The sequence below is a fragment of the Cydia pomonella genome, chromosome 2 (assembly GCF_033807575.1).
Source record: "Cydia pomonella isolate Wapato2018A chromosome 2, ilCydPomo1, whole genome shotgun sequence".
Lineage (NCBI taxonomy): Eukaryota > Metazoa > Arthropoda > Insecta > Lepidoptera > Tortricidae > Cydia > Cydia pomonella.
The window spans coordinates 11,742,599-11,765,124 of NC_084704.1; the positions used below are offsets into that span (position 1 = coordinate 11,742,599).

Consider the following 22,526-nt stretch of genomic DNA (forward strand, 5'->3'; position numbering starts at 1 on the left):
CTTTAGAAATCCATAAACTAGTCTATACTTTTTAAAATGATGGAGTAAGACTGACGAGATTACCGCTATGTATAAATGTTTTACGTCAAGTAGAATTTTGCTTTAGAGCGACATCTGGCGTTGAGTAGAAAAGTTAAGGCGTAATTAACTACAATTAATTAATTCATTAAATGGTTTTATTTTGGTCCCTGCAACGATTTGACCCCAGTTATATTATACGAAAAGTAGCTTATAAAAATACTTTTCACATGATATACATGGCATTTGTATACACTCTTATTTCGCTGTGTATCAAGTAATTTTTAGAATGACGATTTTTTTAAACTGTACATTGTGTCCCTTTAAATACTTTATCATTGGTGTTGATACAAAAAACATAAAGCATTTTTTATATTCTTTCGAATAAAATACGCTAAATCTTTTTATATCCCGCGTATAAGGAAATATAACTGCTTATATGCGCAACTTATTTTTTTATATAGCTCGGTCCCTGCAAGTGGTCCAAGGTTGGTGCCATACAATAAAATAATACTACGATTAAGAGCTTTAAAACGACATATGTCTCAACAGTATACATCCATGGGACACTCCCCATACAAAAGTGCCCATTGTCCTTTCATAGTTCACTACTGACTGCCGTTGATCAATCCGCTAATATTGTGGTTAGGTTGGTGTAACTGGCCCTTAGACGGTCAGGTGAGTAAGGTTTGTTGACCGTCGGCCATGATGACTTCAACTATTATAGTCGTCGGCTTAGTAGGAAGTGTAGGAACAGGTAGAGTTCTCACTGTCTAACAAAATGGATGTTTCACAGTGAAAGGTCACGAATCCAGTTGTCCTTTCCTGGCACATGGCGCCGACGAGTCGACTTCATTCTTGCTCAAAGAGCAGTCGAACGAACAAGTTTATTGTAGGAAATAAGGATAAGTAAATAGAGTGGTGTGTGGCAGGTCTGGAGGGCGAGCCGATGCACCACCACCACATGATGGTGCTGGAGCAGCAACGCGCGGTGGCGGCGCTGCGCGCGTCTGCGGCGGCGCCCCGCAAGCGCGCGCCGCCCGCCGCGCCCGCCGCCGCGCGCCCGCCCACGCGCGCCAGCAAGCGCCGCCGCGCCGAGCCGCAGCCGCCGCCGCCCGACCCGCCGCGCGAGCCCGCCGAGAAGCCCGACGCCAACATGTGTCTCAAGGGACCTCTCACCAGTCGTGATGGTGCTGGAGCAGCAGCGCGCGCCGCCCGCCGCGCCCGCCGCCGCGCGCCCGCCCACGCGCGCCAGCAAGCGCCGCCGCGCCGAGCCGCAGCCGCCGCCGCCCGACCCGCCGCGCGAGCCCGCCGAGAAGCCCGACGCCAACATGTGTCTCAAGGTACCTCTCACCAGTCGTGATGGTGCTGGAGCAGCAGCGCGCGCCGCCCGCCGCGCCCGCCGGCGCGCGCCCGCCCACGCGCGCCAGCAAGCGCCGCCGCGCCGAGCCGCAGCCGCCGCCGCCGCCGCCCGACCCGCCGCGCGAGCCCGCCGAGAAGCCCGACGCCAACATGTGTCTCAAGGTACCTCTCACCAGTCGTGATGGTGCTGGAGCAGCAGCGCGCGCCGCCCGCCGCGCCCGCCGCCGCGCGCCCGCCCACGCGCGCCAGCAAGCGCCGCCGCGCCGAGCCGCAGCCGCCGCCGCCCGACCCGCCGCGCGAGCCCGCCGAGAAGCCCGACGCCAACATGTGTCTCAAGGTACCTCTCACCAGTCGTGATGGTGCTGGAGCAGCAGCGCGCGCCGCCCGCCGCGCCCGCCGCCGCGCGCCCGCCCACGCGCGCCAGCAAGCGCCGCCGCGCCGAGCCGCAGCCGCCGCCGCCCGACCCGCCGCGCGAGCCCGCCGAGAAGCCCGACGCCAACATGTGTCTCAAGGTACCTCTCACCAGTCGTGATGGTGCTGGAGCAGCAGCGCGCGCCGCCCGCCGCGCCCGCCGCCGCGCGCCCGCCCACGCGCGCCAGCAAGCGCCGCCGCGCCGAGCCGCAGCCGCCGCCGCCCGACCCGCCGCGCGAGCCCGCCGAGAAGCCCGACGCCAACATGTGTCTCAAGGTACCTCTCACCAGTCGTGATGGTGCTGGAGCAGCAGCGCGCGCCGCCCGCCGCGCCCGCCGCCGCGCGCCCGCCCACGCGCGCCAGCAAGCGCCGCCGCGCCGAGCCGCAGCCGCCGCCGCCCGACCCGCCGCGCGAGCCCGCCGAGAAGCCCGACGCCAACATGTGTCTCAAGGTACCTCTCACCAGTCGTGATGGTGCTGGAGCAGCAGCGCGCGCCGCCCGCCGCGCCCGCCGCCGCGCGCCCGCCCACGCGCGCCAGCAAGCGCCGCCGCGCCGAGCCGCAGCCGCCGCCGCCCGACCCGCCGCGCGAGCCCGCCGAGAAGCCCGACGCCAACATGTGTCTCAAGGTACCTCTCACCTCTCCGATCCTCTTCTCCCTCAGATCGGTTTACCTATGCCCGCGAACCACGAACGTTCTTTCGTTCCTCCGATTAACCCTATCACTCTAATAACGGAGAGCGATGAAGATAAAGATTATCGATGCTCGCACCTCCTCCTCCTCTATCATAAGAATCCTCTAACTATCAAAAGAAGATTTTATTATACTCCGGTTGATAATCCCTTTTTCTTGGCAACCAGATACATAATTTTACACCCTCTTTGTATATTTTTTGCTCTATTAGATACAACTTGAACTTACAGATTTGTATTTAATTTTAGGATATAAATTTACACTAAAATTTACTTAAAATTTCGTGTTATCTCTCTATTTCTGTTTATATTTCTTCAAAAATAGACATATATGATGATATACAGGCTGCAATATCAATTTATAACTATTACTAAACCAATCTTCTTATTTCAGTACACATTCGGCGTAAACGCGTGGAAACAATGGGTCATGACAAAGAACGCCGAGATCGAGAAGAGCTCGATACGACGGAAGCCGTTCAAGTCGGAGATCCTCCAGCTGACCGCCGACGAGCTCAACTACTCGCTTTGTCTGTTCGTCAAGGAGGTGCGGAAACCGAACGGCAGCGAGTACGCCCCAGACACTATTTATTATTTGGTTCTAGGTGAGTAAGATTTTAACGGTAATGTGTGTACTTTTTGAGTGGTCTAGTGGTGATGCGTAACGTTAAAACTGACGCAGTTACATATATCTTGTAGATAGATTTATAAGAATGGAGACTAATGGCAAAGAAGTCAAGAGGCGAGGAATCCTTTTCCCAGCAATGCTTTCTACTTAAATATGGAATGCTAATAATTTATTTGATTTTCAGGTATACAACAATATCTATTTGAAAATGGTAGGATAGACAACATATTTACGGACCCATACTATGAAAAGTTCACGGACTGTTTGGACGAAGTTGCCAAGAAATTCTCAGTCTTATATAATGACTCGCGTAAGTTTAAACGATATTTTATTTACTGCATTTAATTAGACAAACTTGTATACTTTTTGTATTATAAAAAGTAATCCTTGCACAATGGGACACTCTTGACCGGTTCTCTTTCTTTGACAGAGTACATAGTAACGCGAGTGGAGGAGGAGCACCTATGGGAAAGCAAGCAGTTGGGAGCACATTCTCCGCATGTCTTACTTTCCACATTAATGTTCTTTAACACTAAACATTTCAACCTAGTTGTGAGTATCATACAACCACGAGTAAAGCGTCAATCTTTACTGTTCTGTTTTCAAATTATACATTTCAAGTCGAATTACGACATTCTGACATGCTTTGATTATCTAGAATAACATTCTACCCTTGGGGTTTATGGAATTCTATTTCCCTTGTTTACTGTTTGTAAGATACTGTATATTTAGCATTCTTACAAATTACTTTTTTTTTTCAGACGGTTGAAGAGCATATGCAGCTGTCATTTTCACACATAATGAAGCATTGGAAACGGAACCCCAACCAGCCAGGACAGGCCAAAATACCTGGCTCTAGGAATGTTTTACTGCGGTTTTATCCTCCTCAATCGGCGCTTGGTAAGTATAAAAGCTAAAATAAATTGGCATTATATTCAATGTATAAGTTTAAAAAAATCTCAAAAACAATTAAAATTAACTGTAATAAATGTAATGATTGTTTTTTTACAGAAGCGAATTCCAGGAAAAAGAAAGTATATGAGCAGCAAGAGAATGAAGAAAATCCTCTTCGTTGTCCTGTCAAACTTTACGAATTTTACATTTCCAAGTGGTATGTTCTTAGTTTAAATTTTCTTATAGTTTATTCTTTGATACTCAAACTTTGAATGATGTAATTAGTTATTTACGATACAAGTGCAGAAAATAGGAACTTCGCAACGAGTGGCAATACATTAAAACACGACCGAAGGTAGTGTTTTAAATCGACACGAGTTGCTTATCATCTATTCGCACGTGTATCGTACAACGTTTTACAGTACATATGGCTCCTTAAAGTTTCGACATATGCACGGAAAGTTCTCATTCCCGCACGCGTGTGGGAAACTAGCACCACATGTAGTGTAGGTAAATAAATATGTATCACAGGACAGTCTAGTAACAATTCACTAATAAATTATGCGCGTGCAATAGAGATAGCAATAGGCGAGAAAGCGTCTCTTGATTAGTATTTCTCATTATTAATGATGTAATGTTTAATGCAAATAGGGTAGCGAGAGAAAACAGAAACTATACAAAAAGTAGCTATTTTCTCTTAGGCGTGTATCCCACAAGCCCTATTTTAGAGAATTTAGAAATATGTATATATGTATATGGAGAGATATTTCTAAGTAGTAAATATTGTAGCCTGGAATCAAACCAGGTAGAATCTGTAATGTAGTTTTTTTTATCTAAGCAATCGGCCTTAGGAACCACTTCCTGCTCAGTTTGTTATTTTCCCTCACCATTTGGATTAAAGGTCCTTATCGTCAAAAGTAACATAAAGACGTATCCCCAGCCCGGAGTCGGTGCGCACCCGCAACGACGTGTTCTACCTGCAGCCGGAGCGCTCGTGCGTGCCCGACTCGCCCGTGTGGTACTCCACGCAGCCGCTCAGCCGCGCCGCGCTCGCCAAGATGCTGCACCGCGTCAAGATGGTCAAGGAGATCAACATCGCGCTGCTCACTAGCTAAAGTAGGTATATCTTAACTATATTATGGTCAAATGTGAATGTATGTAGCACTTACACGCGCAAAGCTCAACGCAGATAGCGTTGCAATTGTTTAGGTTCTATCTTTCATATTCGATAGGCGGGGCAACACAGAGCGAGCATAGGTGCGAGGCAATTTCCTCGCGGCTATGCGAGGCAATTCGCTGTGTGTGGACCCGCCTAATGTCTCGTTTATTTATTTAAATATGAAACAAACGGTCATACAAAAATGAATGAATGATATTTATGGAGTCAAAAACAACAAGGTTGCAAATTTTGTGTCATATTTGCGAATTTAACTAATAAAAATAATATAAAAGAAACTACAAACATGTTAACAGATAGCGGAAAAGATAAAAATCCGTCTAAGTAACTTTGCAGCGACTCAAACACTATGAAGTGTGGGAATGTGCCATTATAAACGTCATATGTTTATCTAAAGATGACATGGCCACACTTTGTCATTGAAAATTCCACACAGAGTTAGCTTGGTCCCTCCACCATAGGTTCGGTAGATATTCCTAAAGCGCGGTATGTACTGAGTGGCAGTTTTTTAACCTTATTGATAAAAGCCATGAAATTTCCCAAATCTGGACTTATATAATATTTTAATTGTTACAGATTTCTCAAACCAGTGTTCTCGCCGGCTTCTAGATTCGCAATGCAACTCCCTCGCGTTTGGTTTCGATCCTTTTATGTACTACGTACCAAGTCAAGCCTACAAAACAGTTTCCCAAATGTTGTAAAGATGGTAATTTTAAGCACAATGTATATTTTTTCTACTTTGTATATCAGCCTGCCGAAAGGATGATTAATTTTAAACAAAAAAGATTTATTAATAGAAACCTTTTTTTACAATGTTGCAATGTAGCTGTAAGTTCTGTGCGGTCTGTACAGTTTCTATTGGTACTAGGATAATTACGAAAAATCGAACGGTATTTTAGTTGGCAGTTATAATTAGAATATCAGAATGGACTCTTTAAAATAATTTTAAATTTGTATATAAGTACGCCAAGCGAATCATCATGTTTTCAGACACCCGAGAAATGTAAGAGCTTCGATTTACATTTTCGTGAATGGCGAAACACTTCGGTGCCAGGAATAAATTTCTTTATACTTACCCATGTGTAATATTATTATGAGATATTTAATATTAAATTAGACTGTAGACTTAAGGTGAAATTCCAATTATTGTGGCAGGAAATCTTATTTGACTAGCATTATTTTTTTTAACGGTTGATATGTAATATTGTCACAGATATAATTTTTTATTATAGTAATATAGCTTGTGAAAAAGTCAGATTCGTATTAAATATAATAGCGTTAACCCTAAGTTTAGGTTACAGCTGTGTAAAAAAGAATACAGATTCTCCTAAAAAACTTGTTTTTTACTTTTATCATTGTAGATATTTTACAAGGTCTGTTTGTATAGATTCGCGCACAGATATGTGGCGCTGTTCTGTGTAGTAGAAATCCAGAATCGCGCAGGTTTTTTTAAGTAATTATAATGACCGCATTGCCCAGATTCAGGATTTTTTATACTTCGTTCTTTTGCGAGGTAGTTCAAAAATAAGTATCTAGACACGATCATGTTCTTTATGCGGTAAAATTTTGTAGTCTGGGTAATTGTAGTTCTAGTTACAGTCTGTTCGGAAAGAGAAGAGTCCTGGAATATATTATTGGGCCCCATACATTCCACGACTCTTCTCTTTCCGCACAGACTATGATTTTATTACTATGCGATGCTCTAATGCTCGATAATGCCTCGATAGAAGTCCTTATGCTTACTTTTACGGAGTTCTTTCTAATACAAAAAAAAAACTAGTTTATTAATCGCACGCCAGATCGTTGTTCTTTGTAGGGAATGCAATAACCGATCAAAATTCAAAAAAATATTCTGCGTTTAGGCCTCAAGGGCTCTTTTACAAGCCAATACATTTGTAGTAACATCATATAGTGACATGAAAAATACATAACAACTTTTATAAATACAACAGCCAATACCTGGGTAAACATTACATTATAATAATCTTAAAATATATAATTACTACAATAGAAAAGGGATGTACTATGGTTAAAAATACATTAAATCTGGAGATGTAAAAGGTCCCCAATGTCAAAGTACTAATACTAATAAGATTTGGAGGCGTAAAGTCTCTCCAATTGTCAAAATGAAATTTCGTCAGGTGACAAGCAAAATTCCTTCCGGCCGTTTTCACAACTGCGGAGAGAGAAGTAAGTTTCGGTGAAAGAACAAGTTCTCTTGATTCGCTACTGGTTGTATACAAAGAATATATGTACATTCTTCAATCGCACCTGGTTGCGAACCGCAGTTGTGAAAACGGCCGGAAAGGCAAAACTCACTAATTACTAAAAAATAATTAAATAAAAATCAACCTTATTATGGTAGTAATATGGTTCATTATGGCTATGAACATGTGGTGGTAATTAGTGAGTTGCTTGTCACCTGACGATTTATACTAAATAAATAAATCGCGCGTAGACTGTTAAGCTAGCAGTCTCACAACAAATGCTACGCGATACATAACTAGTATGTATCCAACAATTCCACGGTTAATACATAAGTTTGGAGATTTATAAGGTCCCCACGGTCTGAGAAAGATAATAATACCATTAATAAGATTTGGAGGTGTAAAGGCTCTCCAAAGAATTAAAAAATAAATAGTGTATGAAGTTATGACCGAAAATAACCGATCTCGTATAATTTTGATTAGTAGTCAGATCAAATAATATAATACTAGAACACTCCGTCGTATATAAATAACATGTATAGTAACCCCAAACTGAATCTATCTTCTAGCTTTAGAGAGTGGACAGAGTCGTCACCGAGCCAGATGTCAACGGGCGCTAGTGTCTCCAACAACAACAAAGTGGTTTTCTTGACACTACTTTTAAGGCCGAAGCGCAGACAGGACTCATCATAAGCGTTATTACTTATTAGTAAACCAATTGTAGAGGATCCCAGGAATCTGCTACAAATAGTAGAAAGATGTAGTCCCATGAAAGTTCATATTTACACCACGTCGTGCGTTGGCGTCGCTTGTAAATTCGCCCACCACCAACTCGCACATACCAATAAATATCCTGAGATGATATCGTTTTTATTGAGTTACCATCAAGCTAAATGGCGCTATTTCGTGTATTTAAAATTCTGAATCGCGTTATCAAGACTTTTCACGGCTATGGAATGCTGAGACACTGCAGGTGATGTTACTACTTACAGACCAGATCTAAGGCCCTCAGCACACGGAGCGTAAGCGTAAGGGTATCGTAAAAACGTTACGAATACGAGACACAGAGTTCTGGGTACCCAGCGTCGCGTAAGCGTAATCGTATTATAAGTGAACTATTCGTTGAAATCATGGCGTCACTGGCGTCGACGAATTTTTTTTTCAGATGAAGAATTTTTATTGTTTGATTATGACAGAAGTTTTGTTTTTTACGCCTGTATAACTCGACGCCCGTCGTAATGATGAGAGAAATCTCATACGCTACGCTACGACCACGCTTCGTGTGCGGACTTATTTGAACTTGTACGTGCTCGTAGCGCTCTCGTTCTACGTGCGTATTACGATACGCTTAGGCGCCTCTTGCGCTTACGCGCGCGCGTGTGCTGAGGGCCTAAGTTAAGAGGAATTCCTAGTTGCGATTTTTCCATACAAACGCTCTCGACTGATTCCTCCCTGGATTTTCAAGCTAGAGCAGTGATTTTTTCAAATAAGATTAATATCATCAATATCTGTGCCGCTATGTTTTGCTTTTTTGGATTATTTTATTTTGAAGAAAGATACAGCGCCTCGAAAATCGCAAAAACGGCTCAATTGACTTGGCTGTAAAAAAAGGCACAGTATACAAATATGACAAAAAATATCCAAAAAATCAAAACATAGCGGCATAGATTATTTCTTCCTCTTGCAGTTTCCAAAATTTCATAAAGATTGATTGCGTTTTGGAGGAGGAAACAGTCGAGAGCGAAACCTCGATTTTTGAGTTTTTTGCGTGTGAATTTTAGTCCGAGCCGCAGTTGTCCTTATCGTACGAATTAGAGGCGGAGACAGTTTCTAAATATACGTACACAGAAGGAATAGTGATGGGCATAACATGTTAATGGTTAAAATGAGAAAAAATACACCAACAACCAACAGTCGATCGCCGTAATATAACCAAAATACCACGTAGTTCTAAGAAAAGGGTGCCATGTGTTTCCACACTCTTTAATGTAACAACTATTATGTACCATGGTTTTGTAATAAAGATTTATATTCTATTCTATTCTAAAATGTACCTGTAATGGCCTGTCACTTCAAACCGTTTTTTTGTATTTTTTTACATTGCAGGTCATGTAGTGCTTATGTTTAGTTATGTTTACTATTAAAGGCCTGTAAACAAAGCTAAGTAGGATAATAGGTACAACCTGCTTATTTTGATTAAAACATAAAATAATAAATACCCATTAACAATTTGATTGTCTTGCATTGCTCACACTTGTGCGTCACAAGTAAACCACTAGATAGCAAATTTAGCCGATATCAAAATAAGGGCCATTTTGAAATGCGGCAGTTCAACGATTAAGGTATGTTGGGTTAATACCGGATGTGGGTGAAGAACGTAGCAAATTCATTTCTTCCTAATTTGGCTTTCTTTTCAATGTTGGCAACATTGTGTAAGATGCCATTTCATTGCCTCGACTGCCAGTGTCCCAGCGCCACTCAGGGATATCGGGCTTGTGCTATGCGCAATCACATAGAGCAAGGTAAATTTCGTGTATCCGATCTTCGCCCTTTTATTTTATACTACGTCGGTGGCAAACAAGCATACGGCCCACCTGATGGTAAGCAGTATCCGTAGCCTATGTACGCCTGCAACTCCAGAGAAGTTACATGCGCGTTGCCGACCCTAACCCCCCGCCCCTCGTTGAGCTCTGGCAACCTTACTCACCGGCAGGAACACAACACTATGAGTAGGGTCTAGTGTTATTTGGCTGCGGTTTTCTGTAAGGTGGAGGTACTTCCCCATTTGGGCTCTGCTCTAGATCTGGAATGACATCCGCTGTGCTGTGCCCTACCACACAAGGCGAGATGACATTCACAGTGCCCATACCTCTCTTTTTGACGTAGTTTAAGAACATACCCGGGTCCAGGCCCTGTAATTTATTTTGTGTATTGTGATGAAAATGTGTTTGTTTTTGAAATTGTGTTAATGTATAATTTCGTTTTAGATGTTTATTTATAAAACAATCCAATCAAAAACACACCTAGGATTGCTGTAGACCAATATCCAATTTTGACCCTTCCAGGTAAAGGTCGGAAAGAAACAATACAATCTTTACCCATTTAAAAAACAGCAGTGTAGGTCAAATTTTAAATTTTCTTCAATTTACCTACTTAATTATCACATTTATTGTTTTCTTGATCACACTTTCGTACCCTTATTATTATCCAGTACCAACGCGACGGTAAATCAAAAGGAAAAGATTTAGGTAGTCTATTTTGTATGTATGTGAATGTACACCTACTTACTGACAATGTCATTTCTTTTAATTTCCGCTGCCCAAAGGTTGCCTGGAGATTGCGTTTTAGCGATTAGACCGCATGTTGTTTACCTGTGCTTATGTTTCTGTTTTCTTTTGTATTGTTTTCTTTATTCCATTTTGTATTCCATTCTTTTTAAAACCTTTCTACATACCATTAGGTCTACTTGGGTGGCTTACAAGTTAGTATTTTGTTTAATATCTTGTAAATAGAAAAACTATGAAACTTACAAGAAATCAAACAAAAAACTAACATGTATACCGCCGAAGTAGACCTAATATTATGTAGTACAAAAGTACCTACACATACGGATGCATATGTAGATGTGAACGCACACATATATAGTTAGTTTCGGATACAAAATAGAGATAGCACTTCGAAATTAGTTTCCTTAAAATGGTTCAAGAGGGTTCTCTTTTCCTATATATTTTATTCTATTACTTAACTCTTTGCATACGATCCTTACATTTTATCCAAAAAAAGATTGTATATCAACTATATATATAATTGCAATATTTTACCGTCAAAATCGCAATTGTTAGTACATTGTTTACTTATCAAATTGCCTTATGACATAAGTATCAAAGTTTGAGAGCCACAATTTTACCAAATGTTTGTATCAGGGTTAAGATCGGATACAATAATACGAAAGATAGAACATTCGCTGACAACTTTTAAATTTGTATTGTTGGCTGCAATTTATATACGCAGGAGAAGGCTAAACTCCGGACCTATTTCTTTGTGATACCTTATTCTCTTTCCATTTAAACCAACTTTTATTCACCATCCGATGTTATCCCTTGATGGCAAAACACACACATTATACAGCAGTTCCGTGCTACTTGGGTCGTTACCCTAAAAAAAGTATGTTTCATCTTTACACGTGTACAAAACTAAAACCTTTATATATTGAAGATTACCAAAATTCAGGCTGAATCTACGGTTATTATTTAACGATTTGCTCCGTACTTCAAGAAACTGACACGATCTAGAAAAAAAAATCGCGAGTTCTCTCAATTGGTCCCAAAATTGTCCGGCATAACCCCAACATACCTTACCCAGATTGTCATTGCGATACGTTCTTCAATAAGACGGCACAAGTTTAGCCCCATCGTACTACTACTACTATTTAGATTGTAGGTTAACCATACCTACTTACAAAATTTCACAACATACTCGTACCATGATCACAACCAACTTATTGTCACGGATAGGTACGACGACCGAAGCAAGGACCTCATTCTTTTTTGTAGTCTTTATCTGAATGAATTACTAGATACAGTTTAATATAATAAATAAATAATCAATATAAATAAATATTATAGGACATTATTACTCAAATTGACAAGTACCACAGTAAGCTCAATAAGGCTTGTGTTGAGGGTACTTAGACAACGATATATATAATATATAAATATTTATAAATACTTAAATACACAGAAAACACCCATGACTCGGGAACAAATATCCATGCTCATCACACGAATATATGCCCTTACCAGGATTTGAACCCGGGACCATCAGCTTAGTAGGCAGGGTCACTACCCACTAGGCCAAACTGGTCGTTAAAATAATAATTAAAAACAATATTATGTGATAACATCAAAAACAACTTGTGTCGGGCAGCGCAGGATGAATTCCGGCCGGCTCGCCGACAATGTCAACGGAACGGCGCGCAATGAGCGGGCGCTCGCGTCTCGCATCTGTGTGCGCGCACTCACACTTAGATAGCTCCCGCTCCCGCACACCGCAGCGCGACAGAAACATAGCTTCAAAAATTCGAGATTTGAAAAGTTGCTCAGCTAGGAATTGCTCTTAAATCTTGCTTTGTATTGTACATTTTATCAAAATATTGGCGCCCTGTGGGGTGCGTGACGCCGCTACAGCCTTATGTCCATCGTAGGTGGGAACTGGCTTATTGAGATACTTGTTCTTCAGGGCTACCTGTCTATGCAATTTGTAGGCTGTATTAAATATGCTGGTAATGGAACATTAATAAGTTGTGAAAAACAGGAGAGTTAAGTTTAGTACCCCAAGGGTTCTGTAGATGATAATTAATAGACTTTTATCGATCGGGGTATTGATCGTGATTACCTTTTGTATTATTTTCTACGACCGGTTTGGCCTAGTGGGTAGTGACCCTGCCTACGAAGCTGATGGTCCCGGGTTCAAATCCTGGTAAGAGCATTTATTCGTGTGATGAGCATGGATATTTGTTCCTGAGTCATGGGTGTTATCTATGTATTTAAGTATTTATAATTTTTTTTTTTTTTTAATATTTATATATTATATATATCGTTGTCTAAGTACCCTCAACACAAGCCTTATTGAGCTTACTGTGGGACTTAGTCTACTTGTGTTATAATGTCCTATAATATTTATTATTTATCTATTTTATTATATAGCTCCCTATATTCCGATTATCGGTGAATCATTCAAATTTGTAGATGACAATAGTTTATAAAGTTTAAATTTTTTCGTCACGTCGCGTCACTATCGAACTGCTTATAAGTTTTCTTTTCCTGTAATTGTAGTTGTAGACCTTGTTTCAGTTATTTTAGATGGACGGACTAAAACGAAGTGATTATATGCTGTTTGGGACGGACAGACAATAAGTGATTCTACCTATGCGGGTTCCGTTTTTTCGCTTTAAGGTAAGACACCCCAAAAAGGCATACCCGAGCGATTATAGGTCAGGAGGTCAAATTGGATGACGTAGGTGAACCCTGTACATCACTTCCCTCCCGTGACCCCATAGGAATGGAATGGGCTCTCAAGTGCGATCCCTCATCCACCCACTGGTTGCGTTGCGTACGTAAGTAAGTACTGTAAATAAACTTTCGCCGTGACATGCGCAATTCGCAGAGCGCTCATAGTCATGTCATGTCTAAATTGCTGTAAAATGTAAATTAAAGGAAATTTTCAAAATAAAAATAATATGAACGAAACGCATCGTCGAAACTGTTTTTTTGTTCGAAATCTTCCCATGGTTTCCCACCATACCACCATTCCAACCGTTTGTCAACGACTCTTTTGTGTTGTTGCACGATAGATATTCGACTCTGTAGCTTTGATTAAAAGGTTTAATTTAGGTAGCACAGAGTGATTATAGTGGTAGTGAAATGAGAATTCAAGGCTCGTTTTATGATTGGTCGTGATGGCTAGCAAAGGTGAAAATTTAAATGTCAATGTGAAAAAAAGACAAAGTAGTTTTTATCTCACTCGCGCTCGAATAAACAGAATGCGCTAAAGAAGAACAGCACATCATGTCAAACGGCTCTTTATGCTATTCGGCTTAAATGGAAATGAAGAAGTTTGATATACAATTTCTTTATTTCTTTTAAAATTAGTAAATACAGTTTGCAATGAAGATCCCGATCAATAAATCTAAAGATTATTTACCATTTGTGCAAAATCGATATTCCTCAAGTTGGCCTTGAATAAAATATTAAACGTAATCTAATTTACTTACACGTGAATAGATAGATTTTAATGAATGGGTGCTATGTGTGAATCTCTCAGTCGCAATCGCCATTACTATCGCTCTTTATTGTCGTTAGTAAGATGGCATAACGTGTTAAGAAGTGCGTAATAAGTGAATTGGTTTCTCAAGATAGTGGATATTCATTATTTTGTAAATAGAACGCGGTTTTCTTTCAATTTTGGCGGGATTGCTGGCACGTTTCGGTAACGTTGAATGGCGGTCTGTCATCTGTCGTCGGTGGACTCGGTGGCCTCAAGTTGAGGCCCTGAACACCGAAACTAAGTTCATGTCTTGCAATCTCGTATCTTTAAATTAGCAGTGCCTTTGTGAAAATTATTGTAGGGGTCGTTCGATGTGGACGTTGGATGATGCGTCAGGAGTAGGCGCGTCGGCTATGGATGGGAGACGCGTGAGTCCACATTACGAGGCAGGATTCGATTCGTGTGATCCGTTAGGGTCTGTGTTGTGGTCAGGAGGGTCGGGGCGCTCGGCGGGTCGAGTTCTGCGCCGTCGTTGTCGCAGCGAGGGCGTGGATCGGTCACCGTACGAGGATGCGTCGCGGGAGCCCCTGAGATCGGCAGACGGGATTCCGCGGCACCGGGTGCAGCCCAACAAGAGTTTCTTCACGTTGAACAACTCGCCCGATAGGTACAACCACGAGTGCACACTACCAAGAGCGCACAACGGCGACTACCTCATGGCTCACGAACAAAATAGACACCATGGGTGAGTGACGCACAACATAACCTAGCTTGTTTTGATTCAATCACAATAAGCATATTTCTTCTTTTGTGTTTATTCTGATGTACAGCTTATTTTAAATATGACATAGCACAGAATCAGTTTTATAGACAGTGTTTATGGACAATGCTTTCAGTTTATCAAAATAATATCTAATAATATTATAATGGAATGGTTAAATTATATTTTTGGTTTTTGTTCCAGTTACCAGCCAGGTAGAGCAATGTTCAATCGAACAAGCCCCATCAGACCTTTAATGGTGACAACATTATCAAATTCTAAATTAGAAGAAACCAGGTTGCCAAAAGTAGAAGAACTCATAGAAAAATTAGACCATGACATGGTTGAATACACTGTAAAACAACCTTTGAAATCAATACTCAATAACCCTTTACCAAAGTCTTCGCCACCAGGTACAGTTCTCTTAATTTTAAAGTATTACACTAAACTGTAAATCTTTATTTAACATCTGTTACTGTTTTGTTTATCATAATTTAATCTTCTTCCTAGGTAAAGACCATAATTTGCGTTGTCAATACCTGTACCAAATTATTTATTATTATGATTAATTGTCAAAATTGTGTCATTGTGCTAGTTTCCGTCCAGCTTTAGTTTTCGTCCATTTGATGAATTTGAATATAAACCTACCTGGATGTACATATTGGGACTTATTGCAATACTTAATGCCTAAACGATAGATCCATGTACATAAAAATGATATTTCGCTAGTATGGAAGTAAAAATAAAATATATTATTATCCCCCCTACTAGTGGAGTGTACTCCATCAAGTGGATGAAAACTAGAGCTGGACGGAAACTAAAGCAATCATGATTGCTCATATAAAATCCAGGAAGTAAATCCCAATATTACAAGGGAATCTTTATTTATTTTAAATAAGTATATTGTTTCTGTTTAAAAGTATTTCATGATTTGTTTTAGTTGGCATACTCAAGAAACCAAAGGGGCGTTCATACCAGGAGCCTAGGAGTACTGTAGAGGGCCGCAGACGACAGAGAGCGGCCAGTGAATCTGACAATATGTTTACCAACTTTAATAATCTTGGCTCTCCCATATCTGGGTATGATAGGTAAGAAAGCATTTTAATATTTATGGGATGATAAATATCATTTTTAGGATTCCATTTTTAAACCGTCCCAACTAGTTGCAAAAAAAGAAAACCAAGGGACTATTTTTTATGCAAGAAACATTTTGATAAATTTAGAATGTTTAGGCCTGTTTGGTATTAATATTTTAAAAATATACCTACTAAAGGTCAACTTAACAAGCCCTGGATCAACTGAGCTAAAAATAAATCAGTAGATAGTTTTATATGTTTTGTCTCTTCTGTTATTTGTTGTAAAGAGTAATTTAAGATGTTTTAAATCCACACTTTTGACATTTGAATTGGTCAAAACTTTTATTGAGAGACAGTAAAAGCCAGTGAATATTATTTCACTGATATCAATATAAATTAAGGTTCAACTTCTTTGCTTTTAGTATATTATGGGGAACATTTTCTCATTATGAAATCTATTTTGAATTAGCATATCATATTTTTTTCCTGAATCATTGATGTTTTCTGTTTAAATAAGTATGTATTTATCTATATACATATGTTATGTATATCGTAGCCTTACTAGGCTACCCTTAGTGCAATCTTGGCTTAGTTTGGGGCTAGGTTGATTTGTTCTGTGTAAGATTGTTATATTTATTTATAAATCAGTTTGAAGGTTGTTTGCATTATGCTACTTTTTTAAAAGTAATTGTGACATTATCTATGAAAAAAGCAGTGGTGGCAGAGTGGATATGACTTTCAATCCGGAGGTCGCGGATTCAAATCCTGGCTCGTACCAATGAGTTTTTCGGAATTTATGTATGAAATATCATTTGATATTTACCACTAGCTTTTCGGTGAAGGAAAACATTGTGAGGAAACCTGCATACATCTGCAAAGAAATTCAAAGGTGTATGTGAAGTTCCCAATCCGCATTGGACTAGCGTGGGGACTATAGCCCGAGCCCTCTCGCGCATGAGAGGAGGCCTGTGCCCAGCAGTGGGACGTATATAGGCTGAATTATTAATATTATTATCTATTAAAAGGGACCTTATTGTCAGTGGCGCTTACGCCATTATCAACGATGCTCCCATATTATAAACAACGCCGCGCTACGCAGTGCGGCGTAAGCGCCATCGACAATAAGGTCCCTTTTCATAGATAATGTCACAATTAAGTTTTTTACATCATATATTATGTGAGTATTGGTGTTTCATATATTGAAAGTAACCAAAGCAAAAACACAATATTTAAGACTGTTATAGTTAACAGAATAAACCTACTTAGTACACCTACAATGCCATTAATGCCATAATCCAGTTGGCCTCATTGACATCGAAACTTTAATAACTAACAATCAGAAGAACAATGACGGAATTTCTTTTAATAATTTGGGTTAATAGTTTATCAAATTAGTTAAAACTGAGCGAAGCAACGCGATTTACATTTGCAGCGTGGCAATTGAAACGTAATAGTATCAAATAGATTATAGTCTCATCTACAGTGGTGTTTCCCATTCCGCCCAGAACTACAGAAGTAGAAGAGCTCTACACTTACAATATTTGATATTTCAACAGCCAAGTGCACTAATTTCAGATCAATTGTAATTCGCGGTGCATTATGCCGGCGCGCCTTTTATTAATAAAATGAGTAGACTTTCGAAATTTGGATGACATTGACCAGATATAAACATTTATGATAGTCGAGTGAGTTGAAGAGTTGCACTATGATAAAGGCTATGACATTTAAGCACCAATATGGAACCTTACCTGAAAAAATATTACTTAAAAGCAAGGTAGGTAAAGTCACTACGTCGATATAGGTGTGTTATTTAATTTAAGAATAAATCTTGTATGATAAATTGTTGATGTACATATATCTAGTAATAGTATTTGTATCATTCTATCAAACATTAGACAAGATTAGATATGAGAATCTACTATAACAATCTATTGAAGGTATAAACTTTCACATTCTTGTAATGTTTAAGTAATTGTGTGTAAGGGTTTTCAAAGACTCATTAAAAAAACTATTCGTGACAAGTATTAATATATGTATATATATATATAATATTCGTGATAAGTAATCATATTAATAGTGTCTTAGAGTTTTGGAAATTTATACAGTGAATTACATCAAAATTATGAAATCATTTTTTTACATGTGTTGGCTTCGCTTTGTCAGGTGATATAAGAAAGAACCCTTTCATTAATGTTTTTATTAAAAAAAAACCCTCGTAATTTTTTTGCTTGCAAATATTATCTATAGCTACAAATATTCTATATAGATATTAAATACATCAGCTTAACTTCCATACAATTTTCTAATCAGCAATTAATTAAACCTTGTCTATTATCTAACAACCTCTATAATCATCTCCTTAATAAACCGCGAGCCAGGAACAGATTCCCATGACCAATCGCCTCCCGGCGGAAAACTCGTGTAGTGGTTAACGGCTAGGTATGATGAACCCTCGTAGACGTCAGCTGCCGCTCCGTTGGTGGGTTGAGCCAGCCACCGACCCACGTAAGACAAAAAAATAAATATTGTCATCGCCTCCCGTTTGATACTTTGTCAAATGATAGTTCAGATGCTATTGTTAATTTAAAAAATCGTCACCCGGTTATATCTAGTTGGTAATTCAGCGTGTTTGTTCCAGCCGCCTATCCTACCTCTCGAGCAACAACAAACGTCTTAAGGACAACTCGGGCTGTGGCTACTCGTACGGCACGGCCCTGGCGTCGCTCAGCGCGACCCCTCGTAATAAAAGCCCCACCTTCCCCAGGAGATGCGCCTGCAAAGACGCACCACCCAAGGAGGAGACCATGCACGTGCTCAGGACCACTGCCATCAACAACGAGCATGATGATGTGGTGAGTATTCCTGTTTCATTCTAACTAACCTCGCAATAGGTAGACAGCAAGGGCTGCTCAGGTCGCTCAGCGCAACTTCTCGTACTAAGAACCCCTTTCCCCCAAAAAAGCGTTTGCAAAGACCGCCCAAGGAAGAGACCATGCACTTGCTTAGGACCATTGCCATCAACAACGAGCATGATGATGTGGTGAGTCTCTCTGCTTCACTCAAACTCTAAATTTCTTACAATAGCCTCACCTACCCAGGAGATGTGCCTGCAAAGACGCACCGGCCGCACTGCCAAAGGAGGAGACCATTTACGTGCTTAGGATTACTGTTGTTATCAACCTGCACGGGAAGTATTTTAACAGATAGAACGAAAGATAGGTAAGCGAGTAGCGAGGGCAACTTGCGTCGATTATGCTGCCGTGAAAGTAGATATCTAATAAATAAAATAAGTATTATAGGACATTATTACACAAATCGCATGTATAATTTGGTGGAACCATCGTGGCGAAAGGATTAGCCGCTCGATAAATGAATACCGAACGTTGCCCGGGGTACGCCAGACGCTGTGTTACAATCGTAGAGGCTTCGAGTGCGTCTTGCAAACCATGGCACATCTACTGGCGTGCCCCACATGCCCGCATCACTGCTCGGAGCTGGATCTGAGGGACGCGACAGCCAGGGCTGTCAACACCGCTGCCTATTGGGCTTCCATCGTATAAAAAAAAAAAAAAAAAGGGAACCTCGACACGAAAAGAAGAAGACACAAATTGACTAAGTTCCACAGTAAGCTCAATAAGGCTTGTGTTGAGGGTACTTAGACAACGATATATATAATATGTAAATACTTAAATACATAGAAAACACCCATGACTCCGGAACAAATAAATATCCATGCTCATCACACGAATAAATGCGCTTAACAGGATTTGAACCTGGGACCATCGGCTTCATTGGTAGGGTAACTACCCACTAGGCCAGATCGGTCGTCATCTCCTTTTGAGCTATCTAGTTTAAATTAGGAAAACTACGATTAGTGTGTGCGTTTAGCTATAGCTTAATATCACAAACCAGTTATACAACGCAACTTCAAAGCACGAAGCAATAGTTGTCAATAAAATGAATTACTTAAATGTTTATTAACTAGAATACGTCAATGTTAACTAATATAAAGTAAGTAAGTAAGTAAGTAATTTATTTGCATAAAATAGTGTACAGTAAGATGGTCAATAGGCAGGTACAATTTGGTTCAACTATTTTGCCTTAAGAAGGCGTGCAAATATTAATAGCTATTTAAATATTATACATATAGTACATTAATTCATTCATTAACAAATATTTTAATTACACAAATTATTACATAATATTAACTTAACTATGGTATAAGTCATCATGATGAATTAAAATACTACGACACAGACATTATAATAAAAGTACTACACAATAACGAACAGGAACCACAATTAATTAAAATGTCATATAAAGAACATTAAACATTGAATCAACCGAATTACCTAGTAAATAGTGTAAATAATACATTTTACTCTGTCCATTATTGTGATAGGAACTCATTAATACTGTAAAATCTTTTTTCTAGTAGCCAATTATGCAATTTTGATATACAGGCTTTATATGGCAAGGATTTTATATCTTCTGGGACATGATTGTAAATTTTGATAGCCATGCAGTAACTGTTCTTGTCACACAGTTTCGTGGTCGTCTTAGGTTTTACGAGTCTTAATGGATATCTTGTATTAAAATTACATATATCTTTTAATTTTATAAACAATGATGGATTAGACTTTACAAATTTAGTAACTTCCAAAATGTATAAAGATGGTAATGTAAGTAACTTCAGCTCATAGAAAAGATCCTTGCAAGATGTTCTTGTAGGTTTCTTACAAATGGCTTTAATGCATTTTTTTTGACTGATAAAAAGTCGTTTTATTTCGCAACAGTTTCCCCAGAGTACCACTCCATATCTTAGCAAGGACGCCACATAGCCATGGTACGCAAGTAGAGCAGTTTCCTTGTTGACACGAGTTGAAAGTCTTCGGAGTGGATAAGCAAAACTGTTTAAACTTTTGCATTTCTTTTCAATTTGTGGTTTCCATGAACAATGTTTATCCATAATTATACCCAGAAACGTCACTACATCAGTTTCCTGTATAGTTTGGTCATTATATATGACATTCAATTCAGTTCCTTCTTTTCTATTACAGAATTGCATGACATTAGTTTTATTAAGGTTCACATTCAAATTATTTGCTTCTAGCCATTTAATTACTTTGGTAACTTCGCTATTGATGTCGTCGTTATAGGTAGCTGTATTATTAGATGTAATTACTAGGGAAATATCATCAGCAAATAAAGTACATTGATAATCTGTAATGTTTGGTAAATCATTAATATATAGTAAAAACAATAAAGGGCCTAACACACTTCCTTGTGGAACACCAACTCTATTCACTGCAATATCTGATCTAACGTAGCCTATGGTATTATTATCATTAATATTTTCAATTTGTACACATTGTTTTCGGTTATGTAGGTAACTTCTGATCCAGTCCAGTGCCTTACCCCGAATGCCATATTTATAACATTTATCAAGAAGACGCTGGTGTGAGACAAAGTCAAAAGCCTTGCTCATGTCAAAGAAAATGGCACAAACTGGTTGTCTTTTATCGACTTCTTCAGTTATTTTTTTGAGTAAAGTAAATGCAGCGAGTACAGTACTTTTCCCTTTCTGAAAACCATTTTGGTCCTTGTTAATTATTTCGTATTTATATATATATATTGCCTTATTCTGAAAATTCTTAACAAAGGAGTTTTAAATTAAAAAAAAAATGAAACAAGAAATGGCTCACTTTGAACACTGGACTCTGGAATTGCATTTGAGGAATTTAGTACGTCATAAAACCGAGCATGTAGACGACTCGATTATTACCTACTACATAAAACATTGATAAATATGAAAGTATATTCTTTTACTAGCTTGGGTAAATACTACTTCACATATTTATCTCTTCAATACTTTTTAATATACATTATTCACTGTATATTGGTAACAAAATGGTTATCACGCGTATAGGTATAGGTAATATATCGCGAATTTGGCTAGGTACCTATTCAGCATGAATGGTCAAATGTTACATATACAATGTGTTTATGCACGTATAGTGGAGCCGTTAACCACGTATAGTGACCCCTGCAAACTATATTATATATATATAAATAATATTCCGAAAGACTAGACTGATTTGGCTAATTTTGGTATTGATATATTCGTGGAAGTCCAGAGAAGGTTTAGACGATGAGAAAATATGGATATATTGCGAGGGAAATAGTAAAACAACGATATTCTTTTCCCATACAAACTGTTCCAACCTGTCAAGGAATATGGCAATAATTCATTAGAGACCCTAACTATTTAAACTACAAATAAAACGAAATTAGAGTCGGGCCAAGCTAAGTCAGCAGCGAAAAAACATAGACATGGGGGGTGATTTGTCGATAAAATTCATCGTACCTACTATACGTGGTTAACGGCTCCACTATACGTGGACAAACACTTTGTATAACATTTATTCATAATTGATAAATATTAGAATTTCAAACTATAAATATGGCAAATATCTTCAGATTGCAGCGATGTATACAAGATTTGCGATGTAATGAGGAAACCCATGTAGATTTCTCC

The 22,526-nt window shown here is 39.5% G+C and overlaps 2 protein-coding genes across 11 annotated transcripts in view; both read left to right on the forward strand.

Moving 5' to 3' along the window:
• LOC133534288 (zinc finger MYM-type protein 4) overlaps positions 1–6,431 on the forward strand; it is a 29,795-nt gene extending 23,364 nt beyond the window's left edge. For 3 of the 4 annotated variants that reach the window (XM_061873399.1, XM_061873393.1, XM_061873405.1), the window contains exon 13: positions 951–1,404. In XM_061873399.1, the coding sequence (XP_061729383.1) occupies positions 951–1,381 (431 nt within the window). In that variant the 3' untranslated portion in view covers positions 1,382–1,404. Of the gene's footprint in view, positions 1–950; positions 1,543–2,875; positions 3,087–3,293; positions 3,420–3,539; positions 3,662–3,870; positions 4,010–4,120; positions 4,221–4,943; positions 5,120–5,756 lie in introns of those variants that run through there. The other variant, XM_061873412.1, reaches the window with a different exon arrangement.
• A 7,424-nt stretch (positions 6,432–13,855) lies between these two features.
• Positions 13,856–22,526, forward strand: part of LOC133534312 (tubulin monoglutamylase TTLL4-like) — a 30,741-nt gene continuing 22,070 nt past the window's right edge. For 3 of the 7 annotated variants that reach the window (XM_061873438.1, XM_061873453.1, XM_061873447.1), the window contains exons 1-4: positions 13,860–14,897; positions 15,117–15,325; positions 15,853–16,000; positions 18,627–18,840. In XM_061873438.1, coding sequence (XP_061729422.1) covers positions 14,524–14,897; positions 15,117–15,325; positions 15,853–16,000; positions 18,627–18,840 — 945 coding nt within the window. In that variant the 5' untranslated portion in view covers positions 13,860–14,523. Of the gene's footprint in view, positions 14,898–15,116; positions 15,326–15,852; positions 16,001–17,308; positions 17,763–18,626; positions 18,841–22,526 lie in introns of those variants that run through there. The other 4 variants (XM_061873423.1, XM_061873430.1, XM_061873460.1 and 1 more) reach the window with 4 other exon arrangements.